At 40.3% G+C, this 14,909-nt stretch overlaps 1 protein-coding gene across 1 annotated transcript in view; it reads right to left on the bottom strand.

Annotated features, from left to right (window-relative positions):
* ERP44 (endoplasmic reticulum protein 44) overlaps positions 1-14,909 on the bottom strand; it is a 58,457-nt gene that overhangs the window by 5,594 nt on the left and 37,954 nt on the right. Inside the window, exons 7-10 of the mRNA XM_040353341.1 lie at positions 14,817-14,874; positions 13,593-13,709; positions 11,720-11,831; positions 2,232-2,373 (exon numbers count right to left, since the gene is read on the bottom strand). Of these exons, the coding sequence (XP_040209275.1) occupies positions 2,232-2,373; positions 11,720-11,831; positions 13,593-13,709; positions 14,817-14,874 (429 nt within the window). The remainder of the gene's footprint in view (positions 1-2,231; positions 2,374-11,719; positions 11,832-13,592; positions 13,710-14,816; positions 14,875-14,909) is intronic.

The raw sequence follows: 14,909 nt of genomic DNA, 5'->3' as shown, positions 1-14,909 counted from the left end.
ACAATAAAAAACGATAAAGACAATAAAAAAACAAAAAGGAATACTGGGTAGGAGGAGGGGGTTACACAGGGACTGGCCTAGAATTTTTATTTCTTTTTTGCCAGCGTCCAAACCTGCTGTAGATGGCGGTTTATCATGACTATATGAATTCCTATGTCCCTCAATGGGAGAGAAAGGAATAGTATCCTTTGAAAACCTCTGTGTTTTTCTCTAAAAAAAAATTCACTTTATTAGAGGCATTACTTCAGCGCCAAATCCACCATCTGCCCCACTCTTCAGTCCAGGAGAGTGCATCATTGGCCATTGGAAGGTCACTTAGTGGGACTTAGTCAAAGTAATATCATTTTAACTTGATTACATTACAAATCATTTTAAAAATGTTACAAGCTCCAAGAATATAATCATCCTAAAATGTGTGCATTATGCCACCTTCTTTTCCTGAAGAGTAGACAGCAGCAACTACTGCCCTGTTTTTTCCAACATGCAGCTAGCCAAACCAAGTTTTTAAGCTGTGTCTGTGTTAATGGAAAACTGAAAACGAATTTTGGAGAGGGGGAGAGAGTTTACCTCTAGGGAAGTATGGTAAATTCTCTGTTGAGCCCTGTTTACGGTAGAACGCATTCTTTTCACCAGCCAGATAATGCAGCCAGTGCTGTATTTCCAGCACTGTTGCTTGGAGAGCTGTGGTTCTCATACAGGAAAGGAATCCGGGTTACCTTCCCTTTCCTCTCCCCCATCTATTCACATAATGTGTGAACAGAAGAATAGTTTGCTAGTTATTGCAATGTATACAGTTAACCTAGGACTGACATTTATACACAGCCATACATTTAAAAAAGCACAGTAAATTAATGACAAATACAGCAAATGCAGATTATGTGTTCAAAAAATGTATTCTCCCCATACATAAAACATACTTTGTTATGCAATAAACCAAAACCAGTCAGTTCCTTAGTAAGTCATGAAAGCACAGGGTCCACTGCACCACATACTCAAGTGAAGTCTAATGGTTACACCTGTAGAATTTAGTTCAAATGTTCAGACGAGAAAGTATAAAAATCACCTTAGGTGCCTTCCTAAAACTCAACTATTTTTAAACTACTTTTCGTTCAAGAAACATGTGCATGTCTTTATTTTACTAGAACATTCTACTTCTGGGCTAACTTTGACAAGCACATGCACATAAAACTAGATGTGTCAGGCGTTTTAACCATTTTCTAGTGAAAAAAAAAAAAAAAAAAAAAAAAAATGTTGGGCTTTAGAAACACTTTCAAAAGAGCAGTCCAATCAGATCCACCCATCAGTTTTTCAAGCGTATCTGATCAGTAACTTAATGTAAGTTAATGGGAAGGCGGATGTAAACTGCTTTACCCTTCAGTCTGTCTAGGTCCGAAAAAAGTAATAAGATTACAGTGGACTCGCAAGACTCGCAAGACAAGCAGAATTCAAACTAAATAGGCCTGAAGTACCTCATTTGGCCTGAGGTACGAGGACGCAGAAGCCGAGCAGAGCCGAAAATAGGCCTGTAGTACCTCATTTGGCCTGAGGCACGGGGGCGCAGGACCAGAGAAAAGCCAAACATTGGCCTGCAGTACCTTATTTGGCCTGAGGTACGGGGACACAGGAAACAAGCCGAAGTGTCCTCGGGACTTCTTCGGTGCTTTCTGGCGCCCCCCACCTCTGGCCGCATTCGGTATTGCATCCCATTGAAGTCAAAGTGAAAAAAATTATTTTTGTTTCCATTGACTTCAATGGGAAAACTCGCTTTGATATGCGAGTACTTTGGATGACGAGCATACTCCTAGAACAGATTATGCTCATAATCCGAGGTTCAACTGTATATGGATGCATGTCTTTACTTTGGCCTGCCCATAGATCCAACATGGGTCACTCACAAGTTGAGAGGGGGGGGGGGGGGGGGGGGAGCATGGACACGGATGTCACAAAAGTTAAACAATCCATTCCATTTGCTTCCAATTTAGTTGGGGTTCTGTTCTTGGAATCCCTGCTGATTGAAAAACATAACGTGGTCCGTCTAAAAAGGCCTAAACCTCTCAGTAGCAGAGTTAACGGTCAGTGTAACCATTGGCCAAAACATCTGAAGTGCACCTGCTTTACTATTGAAGAGCAGAATACAGAGCTCTTGGACAAATAACAATTTGATCATCTTAAGGTATTCAATGTAAAATTTCATGGGGGGGGTAGAGTAAAATAAAAAAATATATACTTACGATAAATCTTTAAAATCTGAAAAAACATACATGTGTCTAAAACTATCAATTGCTATTACAGGGCAATCTGCAGGACTCTTTTGAATATGTAAAAGAGGATGTCTGAACTTGTCACAGTCCGCATGTAGGAAGTTTATGGTTCCTGTATAAAAGAAAGAAAACAGTTCCTCAAGTAAATCAGTTTGTGAAGACACCAGACAGTGATTTCAACTTATCAAACAAGTACACACACATACACAAACAGGATATAAAAAGCCTACACATCCCTGTTAAAATGTCAGGTTTCTGTGATGTAAAAAAATAAAAAATATGAGACAAAGATAAATTATTTCAGAACATTTCCACCTTTAATGTGACCTATAAACTGTACAATTCGGTTGAAGAACAAACTGAAATCTTTTAAAGTGGAGGGAAGTAAAAGTAAATAAATATATGGTTGCATAAGTGTGCACACCCTTAAACTAATACGTGGTTGAATCACCTTTTGATTTTATTACAGAAATCAGTCTTTTTGGGTACGAGTCTATCAGCATGGCACATCTTGATGTGACAATTTTTGCCCCCGCTTATTTGCAAAAACACTCCAAAAATCGGTAAGGTTGCAAGGGCATCACCTGTGCACAACCCTCTTCAAATCATCCCAGACTTAATCTGGTTCAGGTCTGGGCTCTGGCATTCCAAAACTTTAATCCTCTTCTGGCGAAGCCATTTGTTTGTTGATTTGGATGTACACTTTAGGTCGTTGTCCTGCTGAAAGATGAAGTTCCTCTTCATGTTCGGGTTTTCTAGCAGAAGCCTGAAGGTTTTGTGCCAATATTAATTGGCATACACACACACAAAGCAGGAGGCTGGCTCCTTTAATGTTGCTGAAGGCCTCTTGGCAACCTCTCTGACCAGTTTTCTTCCGGTCCTTTCATACATTTTGGAGGGACATTCAGTTTATGATAAGGTCACCGTTGTGCCATATTTTCTCCACTTGATGACTGTCGTCACTGTGTTCCATGGTATATTTAATGCCTTGGAAATTATTTTGTACCTTTCGCCGGACTGATACCTTTTAACAATGAGATCCCTCTGATGCTTTAAAAGCTTTCTGCGGACCATGTTTTTTCGCTGAACTTTGGGGTTAATCAGAGGCACTTTAAATGATGGCAGGTATGTACTGACTCCCATTTAACATGATTTTGAATGAGATTTCTCAATTCTGAACACAGCTACAACCCCAGTTATAAGAGGGTGTGTACACTTATGCCACCACATTATTAATTTACTTTTTACTTCCCCCTCCTAAAAGATTTGTTTGTTTTTCAATTGAGTTGTACAGTTTATAGGACATTTTAACAGGGGCGTGTATACTTTTTTTTATATCCACTGTATAGACATCCATACACAAATATATACATAGACCAATCACAATACCCGTTTAGAATATCAATATATTGGATGCCACAAGAAGTACCAATGTATATTAACATTGTGTTTTGCATGCATGAATTAAAATGCAATGAAAAAACAACATAGGATGACAAACACTTTGAGTACTAAGCTGTAGCTGTGTTCATAAGGCGGGTACAGTTGACATAATTGTATATGAGTCATATGTATCTACTGCCTTGCCCAAATGCAGATGTGGTTTCCTGCACAGTGAACCATGACTTATTTTTACTACAGCAAGATTTTGAGACACACAAAAACATAATATATATCAGCACGCCAATTACCAGATGTGGTGACTATTTAATTTATTTTATCCCTTATTTCTCATTTGGTCAGTAACACACCTCCTGTATCAAGAGTGCCTCTACTCTGGATGAAGGCGCACACCTTTGGACAGCAATGCCAGTTGGAGGGCTGGGGGTGTTGGATGTACAGTACTAGCAGATTTAAATACAATAACATATCGAAGAACTACAGCCAACACTTTATAAGCAGCTACAGCAAAATATTTTTTCTGTTGGGATAAAGGTTTTATATAAATCAGTAAGGCTCAGTTTACACTAGAATGTGGTGTGGAAAACCCACTATCCTGCACCACGTTCAAAACACACTGCAGTTGCGGTCTGCAGTGGGCGTCAAAGTTAGCGACACCCCAAACACAGGTCGCAAAGCCAGTGCGTTTCCAAATATAGCTCATGCACTACTTTTGGTGTGATGCAGTGCAGCGTGAGCCATTCAACGTGAATAAGCTCAAATCGCGCAGCACTGAATCATATGCGAATTGCACAGGAACGCGCAGCATGATCCTGTGCGAATCATAGTGTGGACCCTGGGCTTAAAGCTGATCAAAAGTACCCTTGTCCCTGGTAAATGGTTTGTCTCAACCCTGCAACTACGTCTGCAGTAGTTTGTTCTATTGGAAAAAAAACAAAAAAGAAAAACAGACTTACTGGTCAGATCAGTAGGTAAAAGGAAACAAAGTATAAAAGGCAAATGCCGCATTCACATTTAACAATTGGTAAGCCGCAATATAAATCAAGGTTTACTTTTGGGTTTAATACCGCAAGGCGAGCTAAAAAAGGGCTACCCAACTCCTCTCTGCCCCAACAGAACATACTCACCTATTCGCACACTTGCGCTGGTCTGTTTAGCAGCTGGGACCAAGGAAAGGAAGCCCTGTACAAGTTCCAAACGGGCTTGAAGGTCCTTACACAGGGAGAGATGGTTGCCACTAAAGCTGGACTCCAAACTTGTCTGGCTTTGCTCATCTCAATTATGATATAGTTACATAGTTAGTCAGGTTGAAAAAAGACACAAGTCCATCCAGTTCAACCACAAAAAATAAAAAAAAACAAAAATAAAAAACACAGTAAAATCCTATACACCCAACTCCATTCCCACAGTTGATCCAGAGGAAGGCAAAAAACCCCAGCAGAGCATGATCCAATTTGCTACAGCAGGGGAAAAAATTCCTTCCTGATCCCCCGAGAGGCAATCGGATTTACCCTGGATCAACTTTACCTACAAATCTTAATACTCAAGTTATATTCTGTACATTTAGGAAAGAATCCAGGCCTTTCTTAAAGCAATCTACTGAGCTGGCCAGAACCACCTCTGGAGGGAGTCTGTTCCACATTTTCACAGCTCTTACTGTGAAGAAACGATGATGGGGAGATTAGTAGCTTGCAGAAAGAAGATACGATTGTTTTATGCTTCCAAGCACTTCACAGGAAGTGACAGGGACACTGAATTTCTGGCAAGATTCAACAGATACTTAAAGCCGAACTCCAGGAATTGGGCAAGTGAATCTCTGTTCTCTAATCCCCCCCAAAAAAAAAAAAAAAAAAAAAAAAAAAGGGATGTGGTCATCTTTCAAGCTCGTCATGCTGGACCATTGTGTGCCTCATTCTTATTAGGTTGCAATATGGTCCTGAATTTACAAAACAGAGCCAAGACACTATTAACCACTTCCCTCCCACCATATAGCAGAATGACGGCCGGAGAAGTGGTTCTGTTATCCTGACTGGGTGTCATATAAAGTCCAGCAGGATAAGCCGTGGGGGGTGCGCAGCACGGTGATCAATGGTGTGGTGTGTCAGTCTGACACTGCATCTCCGACCTTGTTAAAGTGCCTATAACGTAGGCGCTTTAACACGTAAAAACCCCAGTGGTGATTAAATGCCACCAAAAGAAAGCTCGATTTGTGGGGAAAAAATAAATAAAAATGTTTGGGTACAGTGTTGCATGACCACGCAATTATTCAAAGTGTGACAGCGCTGAAAGCTGAACATTTGTCTGGGCAGGAAGGAGGGGGGGGCGTGTCCTGTATTGAGGTGGTTAATAGCTGATAGAATGCTAAAAATAACGGCCCGGATTCAAATACATGGCACATATTTATGCCACCGTAGAGCATCTTTTACGATACTCCGGCGCAGTGCACAGAGGCAAGCACTGGATTCACAAATCACTTGCTCCCACTCGCTCTTAAAGATATGCTGGGTTTCCTCGGCGTAAGCCAGCGTAGGTGGAAGTGGGCGTGAGCCATGCTAATGAGGTGTGACCCCATGCAAATGATGGGCCAAGCACCATAGAAGTACTTAAAATAAACGGCGCATGTGGCGTCCCGTGGCCGCATCCCAGTGCGCATACGTCGAATCACTGCCTACGACGTGAACGTAACCTACGCCTAGTCATATTCACGTACAACGTAAACGACAAAAGATACAACGGCTTGTGTTCCTTGGTCCATACCTTTGCATAGTTCCGCCTCCTGTATGGGGGAATAACTTTACGCCGGACGTACGACTTACGCAAACCGCGTATATTATGCGCCGGGCGCAACTACGTTCGTGAATCGGCGTATCTCCCTCATTTGCATAGAAAATGAATGGGAGCGGAAAATGCGCCCAGCGTAAATACGCGCCCACGATACAACGGCAAGTTACGTCGGTCGTAGGAAGCCTATTTTTAGGCTTATCTCAGATTGTGGGCACGGCGCACAGATACGACGGCGCATAGATAGACATACGCGGCGTATCTCGAGATACGTCGGCGTAAGTGCTTTGTGAATCCGGGCCAACATATTTATTGGAGAATTACGTCTGAAATTAGGAATGGATAAAAAGGTAGAAAAGATGTGCTAAAAATCTTGCTCTGTATTTGTAAATCAGTCACAGTTGGAAAACATGCACTTTACTGCTTAAGCAGTCTATCTAAGCTCGTCATAGAAACAGTACTCCAATGACCACAGGACACTAAAATACCGATACCAAGTAAATACTGTACCAAGGTATGACAGGTTTATTAAACCGGAATTAAAAACCCTTTTCTTGCACTTGAAATTTTGCTTTTCCCTTATAAACCAATTTAATCTCAAGAAGCTTGAAGGCTCCTTGCACACAGGCATCAAACCTACTCAGCACGACACCTGGTACACGTGTTCTGCTTTGACAGCCTTCGGGTGGTGCTGGCAAACATCTCAAACACAAAGATCCAAAGCTAGCATTGGATTCACTTCGGTGGACACAGGGATGCAACTGGGTGCAGTTTGTGCGTACTTAGGCTTATCCCAGTAAAGGCCCTATGGAGGTGGACAGAAGTCCTGATAAAAGGAATCGGTTTTTAAAATCCCCTCAAGCAGAATATATTTTCTGTAATAAAAAGGCCCTGGAGAATAAAAATGGTGGATGTTGCAATTTTGTGTCACACAATATTTGTGCAGCTGCTTATCATACTTTTCAGGAAAAAAAGAATTTTCACTTAGGGGTGTACTCACTTTTGTTGCCAGCGGTTTAGACATTAATGGGGTGTTGAGTTATTTTGAGGGAACAGCAAATTTACACCGTTATACAAGCTGTACATTCACTACTTTACTACAATGTAAATTGATGTAAAATTTCTTCAGTGTTGTCCCATTTTTTGAAATATTTGATCATATCTTTTCAAGTGACGGGGGTGTGTGTGAGATGTACATCTATATGTAGGGGTGGGTGGTGCTGCCCGTCACCTGGAGAGTGACCGCCACGTAAAAGTGCAAGTGCTAACTGAACAGTGTAATGTGCACCAAAATCAGGAACCAAGTAACATGCAGGAGTGGGTGGTGCTGCCAGTCACCTGGAGAGTGACCTCCAGTGGATGACAAATCACTAGCCATGTGAAGTTGCTGGTTATACCCAGATGTGTTGTGCAAATAGATTAAGTCACCCTGCCAAACTCACACCAGGCGTATGATACAGCAGCCTCTGTGTGGAAACGTCTAGTGGGTCCCTATATGTGCATCCAGGGGAGTGGTTGTATAAAATAAAAAAATAAATAAAAAAGATGCGCAAGATGGAGCCTAGTATGCGCCCATGTCACTTCGGGTTTGTGGCGTTCGGACCGGTGGAACGCACGCTGAATGGGATTTTTGCACTCTGTTACCTCAATACGCAACTGGCTTTGTTGTATAGTGCTTTTTAACATGGCATCTCATGGCAAACAAATTTGAGGATCTGAAAAAACAAGTATTGCCGCTTTACATAAAGATGATCCAAGACCATACAGCCGTTTAACAGGACAGGTTCCACTCAAACCAAGCTTCACCATGGTCGACTAAAGAAGTTGAGTGCATATGCTCAGCATCATATCCAGAGGTTGTCTTTGGGAAATATATGTATAAATGCTGCCAGCATTCTGCAGAGGTTGAAGAGGTGGGGAGTCAGCCTGTCAGTGATGAGACCATACGCTGCACACTGCATCAAATTGGTCTGAATTGCTGTCGTCCCAGAAGGAAGCCTCTTCTAAAGATGATGCACAAGAAAGCCCGCAAACAGTTTGCTGAAGACAAGCAAACTAAGGACATGGATTACTGGAACCATGTCATGTGGTCTAATGAGACCAAGGTAAACTTATTTGGTTCAAAAGGTGTCAAGTCTGTGTGGCGACAACCAGGTGAGGAGTACAAAAGACAAGTGTGTCTTTCCTACAGTCAAGCATGGTTGTGGGAGTGTTATGGTCTGGGGCTGCATGAGTGCTCCTGGCACTGGGGAGCTACAGTTCATTGAAAACCATGAATGCCAACATGTACTGTGACATACTGAAGCAAAGCATGATCTCCTCCCTTCAGAAACTGGGCCGCAGGGCAATATTTCAACATAATGACCCCAAACACACCTCCAAGATGACCACTGCCTTGCTAAAGAAGCTGAGGGTAAAGTTGATGGACTGGCCAAGCATGTCTCCAGACCTAAACCCTATTGAGCATCTGTGGGGTATGCTCAAAACGGAATGTGGAGGAGCGCATAATCTCCAACATCCACCAGCTCTGTGATGACATCATGGAGAGGTGGAAGAGGTGGCAACCTGTGAAGCTCTAGTGAAGTCCATGCCCAAGGTAAGGCTGGAAAATAATGGTGGCCACACAAAATATTAACACAGGGCCCAATTTGGACATTTTCACTTAGGGGTGTACTCACTTTTGTTGCTAGCGGTTTAGACATTAATGGCTGTGTTGAGTTATTTTGAGGGGACAGCAAATTTACACTGTTATACAAGCTGTACACTCACACCAATGTCTTCAGGGTTGTCATATGTAAACATACCAATGCTTAATGAAACAGAATAAAGTATTTTGAACCTTGGGAAAAGGACACAGTTATCATAAACATAGTATTCACTAAATAAAAATATCAATAAAAATGAAATTAAATATAAAAATAGAGTGTATGTCCAGAAGGGTAATGGACAATGTCCTTAGTCCAAGAAAGGTGCCCTTTGATAACGACAACTCTGTCGAAAATGGTCAGGGCGGTGCTACGCATCAACGCTACCACGTCCCCACGTGACCCGTTTGCACGGGCGGTCGCTTTTTTTCAGTTGTTCTCAGCTGTTTGCCGGCTTTTTATATTTATTCATTTTAACCTATTTTTGTATGTTGTATTGAACCTGTGGTATACTGCTATGCCCTAAGGGCAATAATGTTTTTTGTGAGGTAATGCACCATTGTGGCCCTCATTATTTTCCTATATGACCTACGGATTTACACACGGAGGAGGAGAGCTGTGTGCCCCTACGGCTGTTTCCTGTAAGAGGAGATCCGGAGCAGACGAGGACCCTATCCATCTGATAACCTTGGCAGAGGTTTGTTTCTGCTAATGCGCATTCACAACGTTCCGGTAAGAGTACCCTATATTATTTGATTCACAGCGGTGATCTCTCCAGTGTGGTGGTGGTGTTCGGCAACTTTGCTCTACTCCTCTCTCATCTACCCGGCCTTTGGAAGAATTTGGACTGTTTTTTCTTTCCTATTTGCAACAGGACTTTGATTCAATCATCAGTGCTTGTGCTCATTCATTTATTTGTGCCATTTATCTGTGTCTTTCTTGGACTAAGAACATTGTCCATTACCCTTCTGGACATACACTCTATTTTTATATTTAATTTCATTTTTATTGATATTTTTATTTAGTGGATACTATGTTTATGATAACTGTGTCCTTTTCCCAAGGTTCAAAATACTTTATTCTGTTTCATTAAGCATTGGGAAGGTTATTGACTGCATAATATTTTTTCTTTTTATGTTTTGGAAAATTCACTTTTTTCAAAACTCCTTTTGGTCTTCTGGGACATTTCTTCTGGGATATCTTATATTCACTTTGTATTTTTTCCACATATCTAGTGTATTTATGTAGTACACATATTTTCCATTTATGCACTTTATCACGATATTGGTATTTATTCATTTAATTGATATTAGTTTCATATATTTTATTAAGCGCAACTTATTGTTTTTCCATTTCCTGTTCACATGATTGTCACGTGTTTATGTTGCTGCTATATTGTTTTTCACGGACTAGATTTTTCAATGCGTCACTTGAGTTAGATTAGCGCAGAATATACCCCTCCCATTTCCATATGAAAAGATACATTTAAATATTTACAGAAATGTGAGCGGGTTTACGCGGTGTGAGAGAGAGTGAGTATGTATGTATGTATGTATGTATGTATGTATGTATGCATGCATGCATGTTACACACACACGCAGATTTTATATATATATATATATATATATATATATATATATATATATATATATATATATATATATATATATATATATATATATATATATATATATATATATATATATATATATATATATATATATCTCTCTCTCCATCTCTGCACGTGTGTGTGTGTGTAAAAATAAATAAACACACACACACACACACACACGGCAAATTATCAAATGGCTTAAAGTGGTTGTAAACTTAAGGACAGAAGAAAAAAAAAAAAAAAAACAAGCTCCTGTCCCTTTAAAAAGGCACGAGATTTAGCACAGTGCTTTTGCCATGTCAATTATCCCTTTCTATGTTGTACAATACCTTGCGGATCCTGCATGTTTTACATGTTACACAGGAGGTCTGGAGCTTGAATCCTTGCTCTCACTGCAACATTCGCAGCAATACCTCACGTGTGGAGTGATCACCGTTTACATATGCATGCGCGACTTTTTTTTTTTTTTTTTAATATATCAACTTTATTGCGTTTCACAAGGGATCAATAAAATCGATCCTTACTTACTTTGACCCTTCCTGCGACCGATTGACTTGTCCCTTTTGCAGCTGACTGACCTATCCCTTCTGCTAGTAATGTTTTACGTTTTTTTATTCTTCTCCATATAGTTTAATACCTGGTTAATCCTGCCTGTTCTTGTCAGTAAATTGACCATCATCCTGCACTCTCTGCAGCATTTGCATCTCCCTCTCTCCCCCTCCCTTACTGTCATTTCTATGGTCCCCCTCGTCCCTTTACAGAATCCTTATAAAAATACACCCTGCCAAATGGAAGACATATATACCCATGTGCCATTGTTAAACAGTAGACTGTACAAGGAATGGAAAGAACTGCCCGATTGGGCATATTTAGTGATGTATCTGATCCCTAATTAAAGCTATATCACACTTTTAAAAATTCCTTGATCAATGAACATTTTTTTTTTTAAAATGACAAAAAACTGTTTAAACAGCAGCAAGCCACTAGTAAAGAGAGAAACCAGTATAAGGAAAACACACCTTTTTCGCTAATCAGCTGTCGTGCAACTTCTTGTTGGAATTTTTCTAGACTTTCAGTGTCATCTTTCATATGGAAAAGTATGAGAAAGGGAATTCCTTCCTCTGTCAGCTCCTGTACAGATAAGTAAATAAAAAAAAATCATGAGTAACAAATGACTAAATTCAATGTGAACATTTTTTATCAGTAGTCATGTATTTGCCACCTTTCCGATCATTTCTAGGAAAGTCCCTGAAAAGTATGCCGCTTGTACAAAAAGCATATTCTTTTTTTTTTTTTTTTTTTTAAATTTTAGTTTTAGAATATTTTAACATTAATTACTGTATTTATTGGCGTATAACACTCAATTTTTTACCCTAAAAATAGAGGGTAAACTGTGCCTGCCCGTTATATGCAGGGGGCTGTGTAAATTTCCCCCCCCCCCCCCCCCCCCCCCCCCCCCCCCCCCCCCCCCCGAAACGTCCCTCTTAAAGTTAGGGTGCGTGTTATACGCCGATAAATACGGTAAATGCATGTCAAAACAGTCGTTGCCCAATAGTTGTAGTATGGGCATATGTGGAGAAAATACTGTAACCCTTTGAAAGTAGCAGCATGCACACAGTGCCACGAAAGATTGAACTGACCTGGACCATAGGAGAATAATCTTTATTCACTTTATTTTTAAATACCTGTTAAACATTGCATTTACCAAGAACCCAATGCGCAGTGTCTGAGGTTCAATCAGTAAAGAGTTACTAAACCCACAACCGTAAAACCAGTCTGTATATGCAGTAAAGCATTATACTCCCTTTGGAACCTAAATGATTAATCCTGCGCACTGTGTAAAAAGGCCGATTGATCCTGGCTTCTCTGATCCTCCCCTTTTACTGTCCCCAAGCCATCTCCTGATAAAACAGAGCATTGAGGACACACTGGTGTGTATTGCTAGAGAGGTTTTTTTTTTATTTTTTCTTGAGTGCATGTGATCAGCACAGGGCCAATCAGCACTGTCCAGATAAAGGGTCAGGGGAGAATGAAAACTCCTACAAGCTTTAACCAGACACTGATAGAAAGCACAATACTGCCAATTGCTGATGAGAGAATATATTTAGCAGTTTATATTTACTAAAATAATTGCATTTCCATATTCTGTGTGCTGTGGGAGACCAGATATAGTGAATACAGGATCCTGGGTTTAGTAACACTTTGACTTCACATTTAAATACAGAAAACACCTTTTTAGTGTAAAGCGGAACTTGATGAAATTAGCAAAAAATAAATAAAAAATTGGGGAATACATTAGACCCAGATTGCCTGAAGAAGAATTTTCTATCCAATCAACCCTGAGATGTACACAGCTTTGCCACACTGCAAAGTCAGGCTAATGCCTTAATTTCCTGTGTGAATGTAGCCTAATAGGGTCCTCTTTCTGCTCTCTTCTTCTGTCAGCTTACTCTTAACAATGACTAAGCAGCTTACCCAATTGGCTCCTAGTGCTGCTGCTCTCTTTCCCTGCTTAATTTGGAAAATGTTCTCCTCTCTCACACAAGCTTGGCTGAGTGTAGCAGGGGCCATAGGTTCCTGCTTTGGTTAGTCAAATCATGATAGGAGGGAGCAGAGGGAAGGGGCCAAACCACGCTGCGTGTGTAAATCGACACACAGCCTGGCTTGTGAGCAAGCCTGCACAAGAAACCGCTTCTTATGATGGCACACGCAGAAGGAGGAGCCAAAAACAAATGACAGACCCAAGGAGGAGGTTCAGGACTGCTTGGTAAAGCAGGTAAAGTATAACATGTTTTTTTATTTCAGGACAAAAAAAAAGGAAACATTACAATATCTGCTTGGAGTTTAGTTGTAACAGTTTTGTGAAGCAATGAAAAAAAATAAACCACTTACTTCTCCATTTTCAAATGTTATTTCTCGCACAAGAGGTACACATTTATCTTGAGTCCAAGCAAAGGCAAGGTCAAAGTTGGTAAGTGAACCCAAATAAACCATATCAGGAGCATTTTCCTGCAACAAGAAATGCATTATTTCCAAAGAATACGTTTTTTTTTTTTAGATTTTTTTTTAGATTTAAAAAATTACAGAAAAATTATAAAAAAAATTAAAAATCCTATTTGTAGGTCTGAGACAACGGAAACAATGGTGCTCAAACTGTTCTTCGGAAGAAAAGTATTCTTGTCCAGCTTATTGTGATAGACAATGTATAAAATTTGCAGCATTTGAAAGAGCAGCTTGGAATAAGGAGTTCAAAGTATTTAGGAACACACATTAAAACAAAGTCTGTATCTTGTTTGCTATGTTGATTTGGGAAAGTGCATTTTTTTTTTTTACATTTTTGTTTAAACAAAAGATTACCTTTCAATAAAATATAAAACTACTGCATTTAGCATGATTTAAATAAATCAGCAAAAGGGCATACTTTGCTCATGGTGTAGAGCTTTCAATCCTGAAAATTGTAAATGGAATGGCAAAAAAAAAAAAAAAAATGTACCCTTAAAAATCTCCATAGGCGTGGTTTCAAAAAAAAATTCTACAGGTTGCATGTTCTGAGTTAGAGGTCTAGGGCTAGAATTATTGCTCTCACTCTAATGATCGTGGCAATACCTCACATGTGTGGTTTGAACACAGTTTTCATATGCAGATGCTGCTCACGTATGCGTTCGCTTCCGCTTACGTCATTCAAAAAAATAAAATGTCCCTTTAAGAGCATTGGGTGCCCCCTGCAGTGACATGGAGATGGGTGGGGGCCATCTTCCCCTCACTCATCTCCATACTCAGGCAGGGACATGACCGGATCGCCTCCGGTAAGCGGCGGAGGGCACCGGAGAGCGGCGGGCCCTCTCCCGCCGCCAATAAAAGTTATCTAGTAGCGTACCTGCTGCAGAGACCACTTTTATCTGAAAAGGGACCACCCGCTGAAGAAGAGGATACCGGGGTTATGGTAGCTAGCTGCTACCATAACAACGGCATTCCTCTTCAAAGTAGCAACGTATTTCTGCTGCAGGGGGTCTGTAAGTGGTTAAGTAATCTAGGATGAATAGATAATATTTTTGAGACCAGTGAAGATTATTAATAATAAATATAAAAAAAAAAAAAAAAAAAAAAAAAACTTACCCCATTTGGCCTGTAAATTACATTATCTCCACTAAATCGCTCAGGTTTGGAAATTTCCCTAAAATAAAAAAATACGTTTTATAGGACTAGCAA

This window comes from Rana temporaria, chromosome 5, assembly GCF_905171775.1.
Source record: "Rana temporaria chromosome 5, aRanTem1.1, whole genome shotgun sequence".
NCBI lineage: Eukaryota > Metazoa > Chordata > Amphibia > Anura > Ranidae > Rana > Rana temporaria.
Note: the sequence above shows the minus strand (reverse complement) of the source record. Positions and strands in the feature narration are given on the sequence as shown.